This window comes from Pan troglodytes, chromosome 1, assembly GCF_028858775.2.
Source record: "Pan troglodytes isolate AG18354 chromosome 1, NHGRI_mPanTro3-v2.0_pri, whole genome shotgun sequence".
Taxonomy (NCBI): Eukaryota; Metazoa; Chordata; class Mammalia; order Primates; family Hominidae; genus Pan; species Pan troglodytes.
The window spans coordinates 110,831,033-110,849,139 of record NC_072398.2 but is presented as its reverse complement, the minus strand read 5'-3'; the positions used below and the strand labels follow the sequence as shown (position 1 = coordinate 110,849,139).

The window sequence follows — 18,107 nt, the reverse complement described above, 5'->3', positions numbered from 1 at the left end:
TTCAGATGTTTTATTAAGATTATTCATATCTTTACAGTAACAACTAGACACTCTTTATCTAGTGTCAAAGCCATAGAAATAAAAAGTTCAAACTCACTTTTATTAACTCAGCATACAAATTTCACAAGTTATTCTTAGAAGAAAAGATTGAAAAGAATGCTTACCTGGTTTTGAAGACCCAATTTCAGCCTGTCCTAACTGCTTTTTCCTTTTGGCTTCCTCCACTGGATTTTCAAACTGGGTTTTCTGGTTAAGGTGACTGTAGAATGCAGAAAAATATACATTTCAGTTTAAAATAAAACAGTAACATATTCTTAAATAGTCTATCATACCATTCCATCATCATAGATTAGCGGACAAATATGTATCTTTAGGCTATGGAACATGGAGAGACTGACAGATGATAGCAGAGGGGCTTTCTGTCGCTAAAGTCCTGCAAAAGATGCCAAGCTGTGAAGCTTTTGATATTATATTTACTATAGCTTCTTCATAAACCTACCCAATATAGCCAATAACAGTTTTCAAAACTATAGCCTTCTTATCTGATGCAATCAGAAGTACTTGTTCTTGGTAATTTAATTTTTTTTAAAAAGGCAGTTAATGATAGAAGGGTTTTAATTTAAGTTTCTCCAAAATGAAGCAAGCTGTAAAGGCACTTTGAAAGAAATTTGTGTATAGAATCCTTTTTAAATTATATTACTATTACTTTTCCACTGACTCACCTATATCCGTTCAGTAGCAACTAAGAAAATGACTTGCTTTTATCAACTATAGTACAGAGTAACTCTTTCACACTTAAATTTCTTCATAATTATATCATAATTAAATGAATAACTATAACATAGGTTCAACTGGCATTTATGATTTGGGAACATTCACTACTGACTCTTGGAATGCATACAACTCTCTGAGAGAAAGCAGGAAGCCTGGGGAGACTAGCCGCTAGGAGATTAGCCAAACTACTCAACACGCTATGGGCAATAGTATGTTTTACAGAAGAAAAAGAGCACTATTCTTCTGGCAAGCCAGTTAAGTGGAGTTGGTTAAGAAAGGAAATGCTGTAAAAAAGATGTTTAGGACCTCGAATAGGTCTAATTCAGAAGCAATGGAAATCATATTCTAACACTTCCATAGTACAAATATATTTCAGCATATGCTACAGTTTTCCACTTTAATTAAAGAAGTGAGGCCGGGTGCAGTGGCTCACGCCTGGAATCTCAGCACTTTAGGAGGCCAAGGCAGGCAGATCACGAGGTCAAGAGATAGAGACCATCCTGGCCAACATGGTGAAACCCCATCTCTACTAAAAATACAAAAATAAGCTGGGCGTGGTGGTGCATGCCTGTAATCCCAGCTACTCAGGAAGCTGAGGTAGGAGACTCACTTGAACCCAGGAGGCGGAGGTTGCAGTGAGCCGAGATCATGCCATTGCACTCCAGCTTGGGCGACAAGAGTGAAACTCCATCGCAAAAAAATAAAAAATAAAAATAAAGAGGTGACATGAGTGAACACCAACAATTAAATACCAAATCATGAGAATTTCAGAACATGATTGTCTTTAGGTAGACTGAATATTACAAAATGTACATATAAATAGTCACACAAGTTGAACATTTACTTTGCCTTTTTATTTATTTATTTATTTTTTTTTTTGGAGACAGGCACTCATTCTGTCACCCAGGCTGGAATGCAGTGGTCCAATCACAGCTCACTGCAGCCTCAACCTCTCAGGCTCAAACGATATTCCCACCTCAGCCTCCTGAGTAGCTGTGACCACAGGTGTGTGCCACCATGACGAGCTAATTAAAAAAAAATTTTTTTTTTTGTAGAGATGGGGTCTTACTATGTTGTCCACACTGGAGCTTTGCCATTTGTAAACATTAAGAGTGGTGGTAGAGAAATGGGCAGCAGGGACTAAAATAAAAATTTAAAAATTAAAAAAACACTTTCAAAAAAAGGAATGTTAGCTTTCTCCATGTCACTCAGGCAACTACTACATATCAGTTCCACAACAGACGTAGTTACTTATTAAATAGTTTAAGAGCTCTAAATATGGTAAGTGCCACTGGACATTCTTTGGGTTCTGATTTCACTGACACTCAAGTATGCTTCTGCTTCATAATATGCGGGGGATACCCTGTCCATTAAGTTAACTGTTTAACTCTGTGAAAATAAAAATCCTAGGAACTACTTTAAAAAATTTATTTAGGTACTGATATTTTACATATTCTTTTGAAAAACAACTAAAAATTGACACTCAGAAAAGAATAAACCTGTTCAGAAAGAACGTTAGCTCACTTTCACTTTAAAGTCATTGGCTAGAATGACTCACTTTGCCACCCAGGCATTAGAACATAAAAAGTAGTAATTTGTATTTATACCCTTTGTAATGTGTGGGAGAGGAGAGCAGACGTATGCAAATGAGTAATCCTTTTCCTAAAAATTTGACAAAAGAATATAAGATTTACTGAAGGAAGTTATTGTCTTCATTATCTTAGACTATCTAGACTAAAATGCCACTCAAAAAAAATCAAAAAATAAAAAAGTGAAAATACTGTCCTTTTCATTTAATTACTTATACCTGCACTATTACTAAGATACAACAAATTTTGTTTTCCAAATAACTAGCTGTGGGAAATAAGAGAGGAGAATATTACAGATTATCAGAAAGAAACAAAGCAAACAAGAATGATTAAATATTAGTACACAATTTGACACATTATCTGTATTAAAATTTTATGTCTAATATCTGGATTTAAAAATTTATCTCAACAAAATATTCTTTCATAAAGAGTTTTAGATGGCTGGGCATGGTAGCTCACGCCTGTGATCCCAGCACTTTGGGAGGCCGAGGCGGGTGGATCACTTGAGGTCAGGAGTTTAAGACCAGCCTGGCCAACATGGTGAAACCCCATCTCTACTAAAAATACAAAATTAGGTGGGTGTGGTGGCGCATGCCTATAATCTCAGCTACTGGGGGGCTGAGGTACGAGAATCACTTGAACCTGGGAGGCGGAGGTTGCAGTGAGCCAAGATCGTGCTGCTGCACTCTAGCCTGGGCAAGAGTAAAACTCCGTCTCCAAAAAAAAAAAAAAAAAAAAAAAAGTTTTAGTTGTGAAAGCAAGTATATATTTTGACTTTGTCACCTAGGTGCATCAAGACATTTAATGCTTATCACCCTGATCTAATCACTATATATTATGTGTACTGAAACATCACTACGTACCCCCAAAATGTGTATAATTATATGTTAATTTTAAAAAGACATGTAATGCAATATAATCAAGACCGCATTTCTAAATATATAAGCATATTTATAGCTTATGCATATTTATATTTACGCATATTATAAGCATATTACATTTTTGGAACAATTTTATTTTAAAAAATAACTTCATCCATTTCAGAATCCCATCCTCTAAAATAAATACAAAGAAAAACTACCACCGCAGTTGGTGTTACTACTATAAGGCTCCTGCCAAGAGCAATCATCGTGCCATCTGGTTTGACAAACTAAGAGAGCCAAAGAGTAGCCATTCAAGTAACAGCTTTTTATCTCCATCAGTAAACTCACTGCAGATTACTATGGTTGAGATTCAAAACCTAACTAATCTGGGAATCAAGCCACACTCCACAGCTCAGCTGACTCCATACTAATGTGCATCTTGAGTACAGTCTGCTCCTTCTTAGTCTAATACAAAACCCTCCTGTAAAATGAGCTCATTCTGGGAATAATCATACAAAATCATGTCGCTGCTGCTGTTGCTTCTAATTCAGGCTATTTCATGTACCTCCCTGACAACTAGGAGCAGGTCGCTTCAGGATTTGCCCTAAAGTTGCTTTAATATTATATCTTTGCATAATGGGGACCAGATCATTCAGCTCAAGGTTTTATAACAGGCAAATGACTTTCACCTTTTGACCATGTATTCAAATTCACTTGGAATGGATAATAAAGAGAATGAGAATCATTATCTCAGAAATGTTCAGCAGTGTCAATGGCAAATAGATGATTAGAGCCCAATTTAAATAGACTAAACTTTGAGGGGAAGAAAAAAATCCTGCAAAACCTTTTCAGTTGGCCTCCAAATACTCCTTTGATGTGAAAAATGGTTGTTTCTTCCTTTAACAAAATATGTCTTAGGAAAAAATAATAATAAAAGAGCTGCTGTATACTTTTTACATCACAGTATCAGTAAGACATTAAGTAACACAATGGAAACAAAATTAGCATAGCTTTCAAAGGAACCAAGATATTGAAATTCTAAAGTTATATACTTAAGTGTCGATCTAATTGAGTTGACACATTTCCTTAGGAGACACATTTAATTTTAAGAAGCCATTCCAAAAATCCCTCTAACCACAGTGACTCCAGTAACAACCTGCACAATAGAATAAAGACTACAGTTGCAACAGGAGTCAGAGATGCTTACTTTTGGGATAACTACCAGGAAATGGCATTGGTTTATGCCTGTAAGTGTTGAAACATTAAGAAACAATTATAAAATTAAAGATGATTGTGTTTGTTACTTTTTCAGGTAATAATAACATTTTGTCTTTGCTACCTAGGCAGCAGGTTTAACTCCTAGTCTCCAGGTAAATAGTAATGTTTCTGATACAAGTATTTGCCTGCTGCTAGACGCTTGAGGTCAAATTCAATGTTTAGCATCTGGAAAGAAAGCAATCCCAATGGTCATAACATTGTAGCAATTAGATAAAGAAAAGAGAAGGCAAAATTAGACATTGATATTAGCTTAATTTCTCTGGCTAACATAGGCAGGTGTCTGGCACTCCTCTCCAATATATATTTATGTTTAAATTTAACCATAACAGCTGCCTAAGAAGCAACTTTCACCCCTAAAAAGAATACTAAGTTTTCCTTGAATAACTCCTTAAAAGAGAGCACACCTTTAGGTGTATGCTTCAAAACTTCGGATAATTATGTCATAATGCCCTAAAGATCTTCCACTGCTTTCAGAAGGATACAGTGGTAGTGTTGGAAATGACCTTGATAATTCATCTAGTCCGTTGCCCTCATTTCAGTTTTCTATCAACTGACTTTCTCTTTAGAGGCTGTAGTAGTAACAATACCATCTCTAGCTATTAATCCTCTGGGCAACTTCCCCCTTATTCTCTATATTTAGAAACTCAAAGCCAACTTCCAGGAAGCCCAAGGTCAATGAAGCAAATGCTCACTGCCCCTACCTTTTCATTCCCCTAGTTGAAAAACTCAACAGCTGGATCACAGAAGCATAAAGTGCTGTATCCAGTATTCTCTAAAGCTATATGCTGAAAGGAAAATATTTGGGAGAATATTAACTGAGGTAACAAACTTACTCAACATAGTATGTCCCATACTGAGGGTCCTCTATTTTCTCCCAGCCATAAGGAAGCTCTGTAAATAAAGAAAATTGAGTGAAATGCCAGATTCAAAACTGACAGAAAAGAATTCACCAGTGAGTGAATTTATTATTTCATTATACTAATATTTGGGTGTCAGAAAGCTGAGGGCTCACTTTCAAGGAACAAACACAATTTAAGTCTGAGTGGCTTCTTCACCAGCCAGTGAGAATTTCAGCAAGCAATCAGAAGCCCAGAAAAGAAGATGGCATTAAACAAAAAGGTGTTCATATGAACCACAAGCCATAAAAATGCTAATAAAAATTACTGTGTACTTCTTTCATTTAAAAACCTTGATCATGCTGACACGAGACATATTTACCCTTGTAGTCCAATAGAAGAAGCACGTATCTGTTCAATTTTTTACTATTATACATAGTCATTTTTGATGTTATGTTCAGACCCACTTCTCCTCAAAGGAAACCCTAGCCTTGGACTTTTGTCATTTCAAGTGAGCAATCTAGATTTGCTTAAAACCTACAAAAGTACCTGCTTTCTCTTGGTGAACAAGATCTGAGTATCTGAAGGAACACTAATCTAACTACCACAGTGCTTTGTGTAATCTGTATTTGTGAATGATAACAAATAAATACCTTACATAGCATTTTTATATATTACTAATTCTCAGTAAGTGACCAATAAAATATAACCAGAAATACTGAATGTAGTTGAATTTCTGAAAGTTAAAACAAATCTCTAGCCTTTTCAACATGAACTGACATGAGCTTTTCAATGTGAATGTGAATCTTTTCCCTCCCACTTTGTCTGCATTCCTTGTAAAGTTAAGGTTTCTGAAGAACCATCTTATTAGTAAAACATGGATAAGTTGGGAAGAATGTTCCTAGCAGGTGGTTCTAGTCCTATCCATTTTATATAGCAGTTGAGGAAAAAAGAATTTTTTTAAAAGTCCACTGTTGTGCACTATGATGTCCCACGCTTTTATTTTCAATTTCTCTTAAGAATGCTTCTGCTCTGCTGAAAGACACACACACAAAAAGTACGCTGGACAGTAAACATGTTTAGAAAGCATCACAAGACTTATTAGTTTTATATCATTTAGCCTCAGTTATGACATACCAACTTTGTAAGTAAAAATTCCATTATAATAAATTTGACAAGCTATACTGTTTTACTCTAAGAAAAATTATTATTCTGCATTCAGAATATAAGAAAAGAACAGATGACTAGCCTCCTGGTGAAAATGTCTGAATTACCCCTACCCCATTTCTCCACCATACTTTTCTGCATATATATTGATTGGTGGTTTCAAAGTTTGATGAGTTTTTGTGTTTTTCCTTTGAAGGACCTGGTTGAAATGTCTCAGGTGGGAAAGATGAGAACAAATGAAATACTAAAATAGTTGAAATATGTGAGAAGAGAACAAAACATTAAAAAGAATTGAGATGTACTTTAATCCTCCTTAGCTATGAAGCAAATCTATCAAATAGATATAATATTTTATCGCCAAACAACTGTTTCATGGATAAGAGTAATTTTTTTGGAATATATCTGTAAAACTGCACTATAACAGTTACGGATCTTCCATGAAAAATTTTTTTTCTTTAATAGAAATTTTCTTGAAATAGCATGGGAACTGAATAGAGCTGAGTAAGGAGGAATTCTACAACTGTACCACAATTAGATTTATGTTTTGTCTTTAGAGAAGTTTGGAGAAATTAAGGACTATAGAAATAGCTGAAATAGTCCATTTGATATCTGAAAAATTCACTAAAAGGGATGTACTAATAGTAAGGATAAAAGATCAACATAAATATATTTTAATCTTAACTTGAAAGTTGATTTAGCATTTTAGTTAGCACTCAAGGTAATTAGCAACTAAGAGATTAACAGTCCTTTCTTTAGGAGGGCAAACAAATGCAGCCATTTATCTTCTGGGTTACTTTATTAATTTTTACACCTTTACCACTGATACCATTAGCAAGTTTTTTTTGTTTGGTTTTGTTTTGTTTTCACACAGGGCAACTTAATACAGATAAAGAAGTGGTTATTATTTGCTCATTTAAAGTGAAGGTAATAAAAATCAAGACTAAAATACCTAGCAATTTTATACACTATTTAGTGGATCAATTCATTTATTCATTTTATTTCTTTTTTCCTTCCTCCCTTCTCATCCTCCTCTCCCCACCACCCTTATGCAGAAATAAAAATTAGAAATATAACCCAGTTCTTGACTTCAAGGAGTTTATAGTTAGACAGGAAGACAGAAGAGATAAATGATAAGATAACGATAAACATAATCTTTTTGGGGGAGTGCAGAGGAATACCAATTGCCTGGTAAGATTGCTATCAGGAAAGCCTTCTAAAAGCTGATGTTTAAGCAGTCTTTAAAGATAAGTTGGCTCACGCCTGTAATTCCAGCACTTTGGGAGGCCAAGGCGGGCGGATCATGAAGTCAAGAGATCAAGACCATCCTGGCCAACATTGTGAAACCCCGTCTCTACTAAAAATACAAAAATTATCTGGGTGTGGTGGTGCACGCCTGTAGTCCCAGCTACTCAGGAGGCTGAGGCAGGAGAATCGCTTGAACCCAGGAGGCGGAGGTTGCAATGAGCCGAGATCGTGCCACTGCATTCCAGCCTGGTGGTAGACCGAGTCAAAAAAATAAACAAATAAATAAATAAATTGGGATTAGGGAGAGGGAGATGATTCCAGATAGATTAAAGGGCATTGAAGTATTAAGAATGCTTGGTATTTTCCATAATTACAAATAATTTGGTAAACTAGAATGAAAGTTGTATGCAAAGGGAAATGAATTTTATGAACAAGCACAAAATTCCAACATTCTTAGAGTGCTGTGTTGAGAAGTTTGATCTTTATTTTGATGATGATAGAGAATTGATTAAGGTGAACTGTGACATGATTTAATTTATATTTGAAAAAGATTATGGGCAGCAGTAATAAAGGACGAAATAGATGGTGTGCAATGAGAATAAAGGCAGACAAATAAGATAAACACTAATAGACTGCATAAGAACTTGTGAAGACTGGAACTAAGGCAGGGGTAGTAGAATGGATAATAAAACAAAGAAGGTAAAGTAACAGAACTTAATGACTACCATGAGGATTGAGGAAGGGAAGGCAGGAAAGAGGCAAAGATGATTCCCAGGTTTCTAGCTTTTGTGGCATAAAAGTGATACATTATCAAATATTTATTGAATAATTATGAAAATGGGCCGGCACGGTGACTCACGCCTGTAATCCCAGCACTTTGGGAGGCCAATGTGGGCAGATCATTTGAGGTTAGGAGTTCGAGACCAGCCTGAGCAACATGGTGAAACCCCTATCTCTACTAAAAATACAAAAATTAGCCGGGCGTGGTGGTGGGTTCCTGTAATCTCAGCTACTCAGGAGGCTGAGGCAGGAGAATTGCTCGAACCTAGGAAGTGGAGGTTGCAGTGAGCTGAGATCTCATCACTGCACTCCAGCCTGGGCAACAGAGTGAGAGTCTGTCTCAAAAAAAAAAAAAAAAAAAAAAGAATAATTATGAAAATGGCTATGGGAATAGAAATTAGAAATTAATGTGGATTTAGAGGAATTTAGGAGACAGATGATATATTAAAAGTGCCTAGTAATGTGCCTACCACCAGTGGACACTCAAGAAATGGCAGGTTTTTATTTTTTATTTTTTTTTGAGATGGAGTCTTCCTCTGTCGCCAGGCTAGAGTGCAATGGCATGATCTCGGCTCACTGCAACCTCCGCCTCCCCAGTTCAAGTGATTCCCCTGCCTCAGTCTCCCGGGTAGCTAGGACTAAAGGTGCGTGCCACCATGCCCAGCTAATTTTTTGTATTTTAGTAGAGACAGGGTTTTACCATGTTGGCCAGGATGGTCTTGGTCTCCTGACCTCGTGATCCACCCGAATGGCAGGTTTTTAAAAGTTAGAATTGATAGAACTTGGTAGTTAACTGCAACAGAGAGGAGACAGTGAGGAAAAGGCGAGGATGACAACCAGTTTTTGGCTCAAGCAGCTGGGGGGATGTCATATCTATTGAAGGCAGGAAGGGAAGGTGTTACATTTGAGTGATCTGTAGAACATCCTGGTACAGATAAATAATAAGCTCTTGGCCGTATGAACCCGGTACTCCAAAGAGAAATATAAGAAGATAAAGATTTGAGAGACATTGTAGTTAAAGCTATGACAGCAGACATGATTACCTAGATAAACTGAGCAGAGAAAGGTGAAGAACAGAACCTTAGGAGCACTAACATTTTAAGCGGCAGATGGAGAAAGTAAGAATCATCAGGGGGAATGGTGTAAAAGAAGACAGAAGAGGAAGGGCATGGTCAGCATTAAAAAATGCTTTGTTGGGGAGGCTGAGGCAGGAGAATGGCGTGAACCCAGGAGGCGGAGCTTGCAGTGAGCCGAGATCGCGCCACTGCACTCTAGCCTGGGCAACAGTGCAAGACTCCGTCTCAAAACAAACAAACAAACAAAAAAACAAACAAAAAAACGCTTTGTAAAGCTGTTAGGCATAAAGATAAGGGCTAAAAAGAGTCTATAAGATCAGGAGGTTACTGGTAACCCTGAAAAGGTAGGAGGCAAAAGTCAGAATATTGTAGTAACTGAAGAGAAAAATACGAAGTAGAGTCCTTAAGAATAGATGACTTAAAACAAAAATTTGCTTGTGAAAAAGATAGTATAAAAACTACGGGGAGGGTTAGGGCCAAGAGAAAATGTGTTTGTTTATTTTTGATACAGGAAAGACCTAACCTAACCATCTTTTCCTGTGTATGAAGCCAAAGTATTCCCCTAAAAAGCTATTTCAAAAGACAAAACCATTTTGGGCATATCAAGCAGCTGGTTGGTTCTAAATCCCATGAATTTATCTTTCTTTCCTCTTCCCAAAATAGGATTTTTCTTGTTTAAATGTAAGAATTACAATTATTTTCTCATGGTGGAGCTCTATTCAGTTGATAATTTTTTTAATCATTCTCTAAGCTCTGAAATGTCAACATTCAATATATTTGTAAGCTGCCTTTAGCAAAAATTTAATCTTTCTTTCATCATAAGAGAAATGGGATGGGTTGAGGGTAAAATGAATTCCTAATGTTGTATTTTCAAGACAACTACCTAACCAAAACACTATTTTATTTGAAGAGAAGATAAAATGTACATCAATTAAACCAAGCTGTTCAAGCTGTGTCCTTACACTGTATTTGAATACACAGCTGGGTTCAGAATATCAGAAGACTGGGAAGAAAAGGGCATGTTTTAGAAACTGTAAGGTCTTTCTAGAAGATCTTAAATGTTCAGCAGAATGTAAACAATATCTTAACCTATAAAACCTACACTTAAAATATTATTCTTCTCTTTTCAGCATCTACTCTGTGCAAAGCACTGCAGAGAATACTAATGTGAATCACACATAGTTGATCCTGAAAATAGTCTTCCGTGGGGCTATTATGTGGGGAGAGAAAGTGTAGAGGGGAAAGTGGTAAAGGCTGGCTGAGCATAAAACAAATAGACTCAATGTTCTAAATTGTAGGCTCCCCCGAAGATAAGTATAGGCAATGTTAAAAAGGTGTACCCAGTTTTGTAAATGGGAGAGTAGCCCATATTAAAGAGTTTCAAACATTCCCAGAATACTGAATGCAATTTTGATCATTGTATTTTAAGAAAAATATACTTAGGATGATCACAAAATGTACTGTCCACTTTTGAGAATAAAAGGGGATACTATTAATAATTATGCTGGGGCAACAGGAAAAAGCTGGATCAGTCCTGGGCCAACCAAGACATATGTTCAGCCTTAATGTAAAGAGCATTAGGGGGAAATGTTCACCCAATTCTTCAAATTCCTTAGAGAATAAAGAATGGGAGGAACATTTCCGGTTTCTCGGAGCCCCTTCACTTTCTTCCCCAAGGAAGAAAGAATGTCTTATCTGACTGGGGAGTTTTACACAATGAACTCAATATGCTTGGCTCAGGGACTCTTGAGTTCTCTCACTGTTTTGGTTAACAGCCTGCCTGCAGAGGCGTATTCTGGTCTGTTCTCTGCCATGTCTGCCCGTTGGGAGGAGGCTTGCAGTTGAACACAGAGGCCAAAGACTAAGTACTCATGTCTCCCTCCTGCAGGGGTAAAATAACAGCAAGGCCATGTACATGCAGGGCTAACATTCATTTGCTGACATTCTGACTTCATCTGTCTGTCTCTGGTGTCTTATTTCTCTATTGACTATAAACTGGTGAATGAAGACGGGCTTATTATGTATTGGCCCCTCAGAGCCTTATAGAGATTGAAAAGTATTTCCAAAAGGGCGACCAAAATAATCTGGAGGATAGAGTAGCTTCTTTCTTTTTTTCCCTTTCTCTTCCTTTTCCCTTCTTCCCTCCCTCCCTCTCTTCCCTCTTTCCCTCTTTTCAAACATTGAAGTCTCTACTGAAAGGATATACAGATGAATGTGTCAAAAATCACTGCTCTGAGTGTGGTATCTAGTTACAATGCAACATAAGTGCTACAAGAGAGACATGTCATATGGTACTACTGAGCACAGAGGAGAGGACATCTACTTCTGACTTGCAAGAAAATGACAGAAGGGGCTACAAAGAAATTATACTTAAGATTGGAGCTTACAAGGATAATAGGTATGAGCCAGGTAGACACAGGAAACAAGACTGGTTCCTGGCAGAAGAAATGGGTATATGGCAAAGATGAAAAATATGTCAGATTTATGACATGAGAATACTTTGAAAAATAAATATAGAATATGATTCAATTATAAAAAATCTTTAATACTTAACCAAGGAGTCTGGACTTTATTCTGCTGACAATGGACAGCAAGGGAGAGATAGATAGAAAATTAGTTTTAGAAAGATTAATTTGGTCTTACATAATATCTCCAAGGTTTTTTGATCATGTAGCCTTTTTAGTAAAAAATCTGACATCTGCCCCTCTTCTAATATGTATATAATAAAACATATACAAAAATAGATGTTTTTAAAGGAGGTGATTAAACAAGCAATTATCATGATTTTACCTTGAAGTTGAAAAAAGCTTATATATGGTCATATATGATACACAAACTGTATCAGCTCTTCCATTTTCTTGCTATTAGTCTGGGTTTGCATATTTGTATCATCTTCAATCAGTAGTGTTTTTGTAGAAATCTTTTAAAGTGACATTTCCATTTTATGTGAGGTTAGTTTAAAAACTATATAACTAGTCTATAAATCCACTTAACTGGGCACAAATCAACTGTAAAATTTCACAGTGTCCTTGAAAAAAGAGCAAAGGTGTCTCATCCATTCCTCCCTCAAGGCACTCTGGTTAGAGTATGTGATAATCCGACATACGGAATCAGTAAGAATGCCATTACCAATCTGTATGTAAAATAGTAGTGAAGCTTAGTTTGTTTCTTTTTCTTTCAGTAACAACATTATGAAAAATTAGTTCTAATATTTTCTACTGGGTACCAGTAGATAGTTTGAGTATGATCATTTTGGAAACCACTGGCATAAAAGATGTATTAAAGAGAGAGAAATCACTGGAGGAAGAAAGACCAAGAATAATCCAAGTGTGTAGTGATTAGGAGAATGGAAAGGAATACATAAAAGAAAAATCACAGATAGAGAAAGAATAAATGAATAATCATGTGAAGAAGCAAATGTAGCAAAATGTTAATCGTAATATCCTAGTGGTGGGCATATGTATGTTCACTGTATGATTCTTTTCATTTTCCTATATGTTGAAACTTTTGCATAATAATATATTGGCAAAAAGAGAAAAAAGAAAAAGCAACGGGACGTGAAAACTAAATCAGGAAGTAGAGCAAGAAGAGAGGAACAGGCAAACATAATTGCAAAGATTTTGGCATAGATGATTATGAGAATGGTACGTATATGACAGAAAGAGGGACGGGGTTGTACTAGGAGAAAGATGTCAATTTAGTTTTAAATAAGCTTATTTGAAGTATTAGTAGGGAAATCAAAACAAAGACTCAAAAGCAAGAGGAAACAGAAATATAATTCAGAACAAAGGACAATACTAGAGATTTTGATAATGGGGCAGGCTATAGTAAACTGATAAAGCTATGAGAATAAATACTTTCTACAAAAGAAAACAAGAAAAGGCAGAAAACTGAACTGAAACAATTAGGGACCAGGAAAAAGAATGGAAGCCAGTAAAAGGGACATGCTCTAGAAGACAAATACCATGTTCACAATCAAAAAAGTCAAATTCTATAGTATTATATATTCTAGTTTGCCTTTAGAATGGCTGATTTCACCATAAGAAGGAACTCACTATGGAAAGCTTTATAAACAACTACGGTATAAAAATTATTTTAAAAATTATTTCTTGGGCTGGGCATGGTGGCTCACACTTGTAATCCCAGCACTTTGGGAGCCCGAGGTGGGTGGATCACTTGAGGTCAGGAGTTCGAGACCAGCCTGGCCAACATGATGAAACCCCATCTCTACCAAAAAATATAAAAATTAGCCAGCCATGGTGGCATGAGCCTGTAGTCCCAGCTACTGGGGAGGCTGAGGCACGAGAATCACTTGGACCCAGGAGGAGGAGGCTGCAGTGAGCGGAGATTGCGCCACTGCACTCCAACCTGGGTGACAGAGAGAGACTCTGTCTCAAAAAAAGAATAATAATTGAGGAATAATTTACAAACAATAAAATGCACAACTCTTAAGTGCCCTTTTAATGGTAAAAAAAAAATCTGGCTGGGTGCAGTGGCTCGCACCTGTAATCTTAGCACTTTGGGAGGCCGAGGCAGGCGGATCACGAGGTCAGGAGTTCGAGACCAGCCTCGCCAATACGGTGAAACCCCGTCTCTACTAGAAATACAAAAATTAGCTGGGCGTGGTGGCATGTGCCAGTAGTCCCAGCTACTTGGGAGGCTGAGGCAGAAGAATCGCTTGAATCCAGGAGGCAGAGGTTGCAGTGATCCAAGATTGCACCACTGCACTCCAGCCTGTGCGACAGAGCATGACTCCGTCTTGGGGAAAAAAAAAAATCGAGTGCTTGTTCAATTATAAAAAGTGGGTTTTGGCAACTGGATATGCCTGTGTAACTGTCACCTCAATTGAGATGGAGAATATAGCATTCCAGGGAATTATCTCACTTTACCCCACTTCTACTCTCCCCAGTCATTTTCTGATTTCTATTACCACACATGAGTTTTGCCTGTTCTCAAGCTTTAAATAATGAGTAATTGAGAACCTACTCTTTGGTGTCTGGCTTCTTTTACAACATGTTTCTGAGACTCATCCATGTTGTTGAGTGTTATCAACACTTTTTTCTTTTTACTCATGAGTAGTATTTTATTGCATGAATATACCACAAATGGTTTATCCATTCTCTTCTTGATAGATATTTGGGATGTTTCCAGGTTTGAGCTATTAAGAGAAAGGCTGTCATAATCATTCTAGTTAAGTCTTTTGGGGAACATATGTTTTCATTTCTCTTTAGATATTACCTCATAGGAAACTGTCAAAAGTTCTAAAAAATGTTCAGGTAATTTTGTGTCCCCACTCACAATAAATGAAAATGCTAGTTGCTCTAAAATCTCATTAATCTTTGGTATTGTCAGTATATTTTATTTTACTATATCTAAAAATAATATTACATATATTATATAATATATATTATATATGTATATTTATATTGGGGTATAAGTGGTTTTTGGTTACATGGATGAACTGTATAGTGGTGAAATCTGAGATTTTAGTGCACCCATCCCCCAAGTAGTGTACATTATACCCAATATGTAGTCCATCCGACCCTCCTCCCTTCTGAATCTTCAATGTCTATTATACGACTTTGTTTGTCTTTGTGTACCCATAGCTTAGCTCCCACTTATAAGTGAGAACATAGAGTATTTGGTTCTCCATTCCTGAGTCACTTAGAATAATGACCTCCAGCTCCATCCAAGTTGCTGCAAAAGACATTATTTCATTCTTTTTCATGGCTGAGTAGTATTCCATGGTATATATATACCACAATTTCTTTCTTTTCTTTTTCTTTTTTTTTTTTTTTTTTTGAGATGGAGTCTCGCTCTGTCGCCAGGCTGGAGTGCAGTGGCATGATCTCGGCTCACCACAACCTCCGCCTCCTGGGTTCAAGCGATTCTCCTGCCTCAGCCTCCCGAGTAGCTGGGATTACAGGTGCATGCCACCATGCCCAGCTAATTTTTGTATTTTTAGTAGAGATGGGGTTTCACCATATTGGCCAGGATGGTCTTGATCTCTTGACCTTGTGATCTGCCCGCCTCAGCCTCCCAAAGTGTTGGGATTACGGCATGAGCCAATGCACCTGGCAATACCACATTTTATTTATCCACTCATCATTTGATGGGTACTTAGGTTGGTTCCTAAGTTGGTTCCATATGTTTGCAATTATGAATTATGCTATGATAGACATACATAAGCAGGTGTCTTTTTGATATAATGACTTCTTTTTCTTTGGATAGGTGCCCAGGAGTGGTATTCCTGGATCAAATGGTAGATCTAATTTTAGTTCTTTAAGAATGCTCCATACTGTTTTCCATAGAGGCTGTACTAATTTACATTCCAACCAGCAGTGTATAAGTGTTCTCTTTTCACTGCACCCATGCCAACATCTATTGCTTTTTGACTTATTACTCTGGCTGGAATAAGGTGGTATCTCATTGTGGTTTTAATTTACACATCCCTGATGATAAGCATTTTTTTTCATATGTTTGTTGGCCATTTGTGTATCTTCTTTTGAGATATGCCAATTCATGTAATTTGTCCACTTTTTACCTTTTGGTGGCATTATTTGGTGGGTTTTATTTATTTATTTTTCTGATTTGTTTGAGTTCCTTGTAGATTCTGGATATTGGTCCTTTGTCGGATGCATAATTTGCAAATATTTTCTCCCATTCTGAAGGTTTTCAGTTTACTCTTATGATTATTTCTTTTGCTGTGTAGAAGCTTTTTTGTTTAATTAGGTCGCATTTATTTTTGTTTTTGTTGCATTTGCTTTTGGGGTCTTTCTATTTTCATCAGGGATACTGGTCTGTAGTTTTATTTTTTTGTTATGTCCTTTCCCGGTTTTGGTATCAGGGTGATACTGGCTTCATAGAAAGAGTTAGAGAGGATTCCCTCTTTCTCAATCTTTTGGAATAGTTTCAGTAGGATTGATACCAATTATTCTTTGAATGTCTGGTAGAATTTGGCTGTAAATCCATTTGGCCTCAGGCTTTTTGTTGTTGTTGTTGTTGGCAATTTTTAAATTACTGATTCAATCTCACTGCTAGTTATTGGTTCAGGATTTCTATTTATTCCTGATTTAAATTAGGAGGGTTGTATGTTTCCATGAATTTATCCAGTCCTCTAGATTTTCTACTTTGTGTGCACAGTTTCAATTTCACTTATTCATAGTAGCCTCAAATTATCTTTTGTATTTCTGTGGTGTTTGTTGTAATGTCTCCATTTTCATTTTCATTTCCATTTCATTTTCATTTTCATTTCTAATTGGGCTTATTTGAATTTTTTCTCTTCTTGGTTAATCTAGCTAATGGTCTATAAATTTTGTATATCTTTTTCAAATAACCAGCTTTTTGTCTCTTTGATCTTCTGTGTATGTGTACAAGTATATATATATGTGTATACATACACATACACACACTTTGATTTTTTTTATTTTTTGAGACAATCTCGTTCTGTTTCGCAGACTGGAGTGCAGTGGGACAGTCTCGTCTAACTGCAACCTCTGCCTCCTCCAGGCTCAAGTAATCCTCCCACCTCAGCCTCTGGAGCAGCTGGGACCACAGGTGGGCACCACCATACCTGGTTAATTTGTGTATTTTTTGTAGAAATAGGGTTTCACCATGTTGCTTAGGCTGGTCTCAAATTCCCAAGCAATCTGCCTGCCTTGGCCTCCTAAAGTGCTGGGATTATAGGCATGAGCCACAGTATCTGGCCTACTATTTTTGTTTGTTTCAATTTCATTTAATTCTGCTCCGATCTTCTGTTATTTCTTTTATTCCACTAACTTTGGGTTTGTTCTTGTTTGTCTAGTTCCTTGAGGTGTGACATTACGTTGTCAATTTGTGATCTTTCAGACTTTTTGATGTAGCAATTTAGTGCTATAAACTTTCCTCTCAGCACTGCTTTGCTGTATCTCAGGTTTTGATAACTTATGTCACTATTATCATTCATTTCAAATAATTTTAACACTTCCATCTTGATTTCGTTCTTAACCCAAAAATCACTTAGGAGCAGATTGTTTAATTTCCATGCATTTGTATAGTTTTTAGGGTTCCTTTAGGAGTTGATTTCTAGTTTTATTCCACTGTGGTCTGAGAAGATACCTCATATGATTTTGAGGGTTTTTTAAAATTTTATTATTATTATACTTTAAGTTTTAGGGTACATGTGCACAATGTGCAGGTTAGTTACATATGTATACATGTGCCATGCTGGTGTGCTGCACCCATTAACTCGTCATTTAGCATTAGGTATATCTCCTAAAGCTATCCCTCCCCCCTCCCCCCACCCCACAGCAGTCCCCAGAGTGTGATGTTCCCCTTCCTGTGTCCATGTGTTCTCATTATTCACTTCCCACCTATGAGTGAGAATATGCGGTGTTTGGTTTTTTGTTCTTGCGATAGTTTACTGAGAATGATGATTTCCAATTTCATCCATGTCCCTACAAAGGACATGAACTCATCATTTTTTATGGCTGCATAGTATTCCGTGGTGTATATGTGCCA

At 36.7% G+C, this 18,107-nt stretch overlaps 1 protein-coding gene across 3 annotated transcripts in view; it reads right to left on the bottom strand.

Moving 5' to 3' along the window:
- The window catches only part of MAGI3 (membrane associated guanylate kinase, WW and PDZ domain containing 3), a 293,182-nt gene that overhangs the window by 71,999 nt on the left and 203,076 nt on the right, over positions 1-18,107 (bottom strand). For all 3 annotated transcript variants that reach the window (XM_024347852.2, XM_063814730.1, XM_024347856.3), the window contains exons 7-8: positions 5,338-5,395; positions 165-259 (exon numbers count right to left, since the gene is read on the bottom strand). In XM_024347852.2, the coding sequence (XP_024203620.2) occupies positions 165-259; positions 5,338-5,395 (153 nt within the window). The remainder of the gene's footprint in view (positions 1-164; positions 260-5,337; positions 5,396-18,107) is intronic.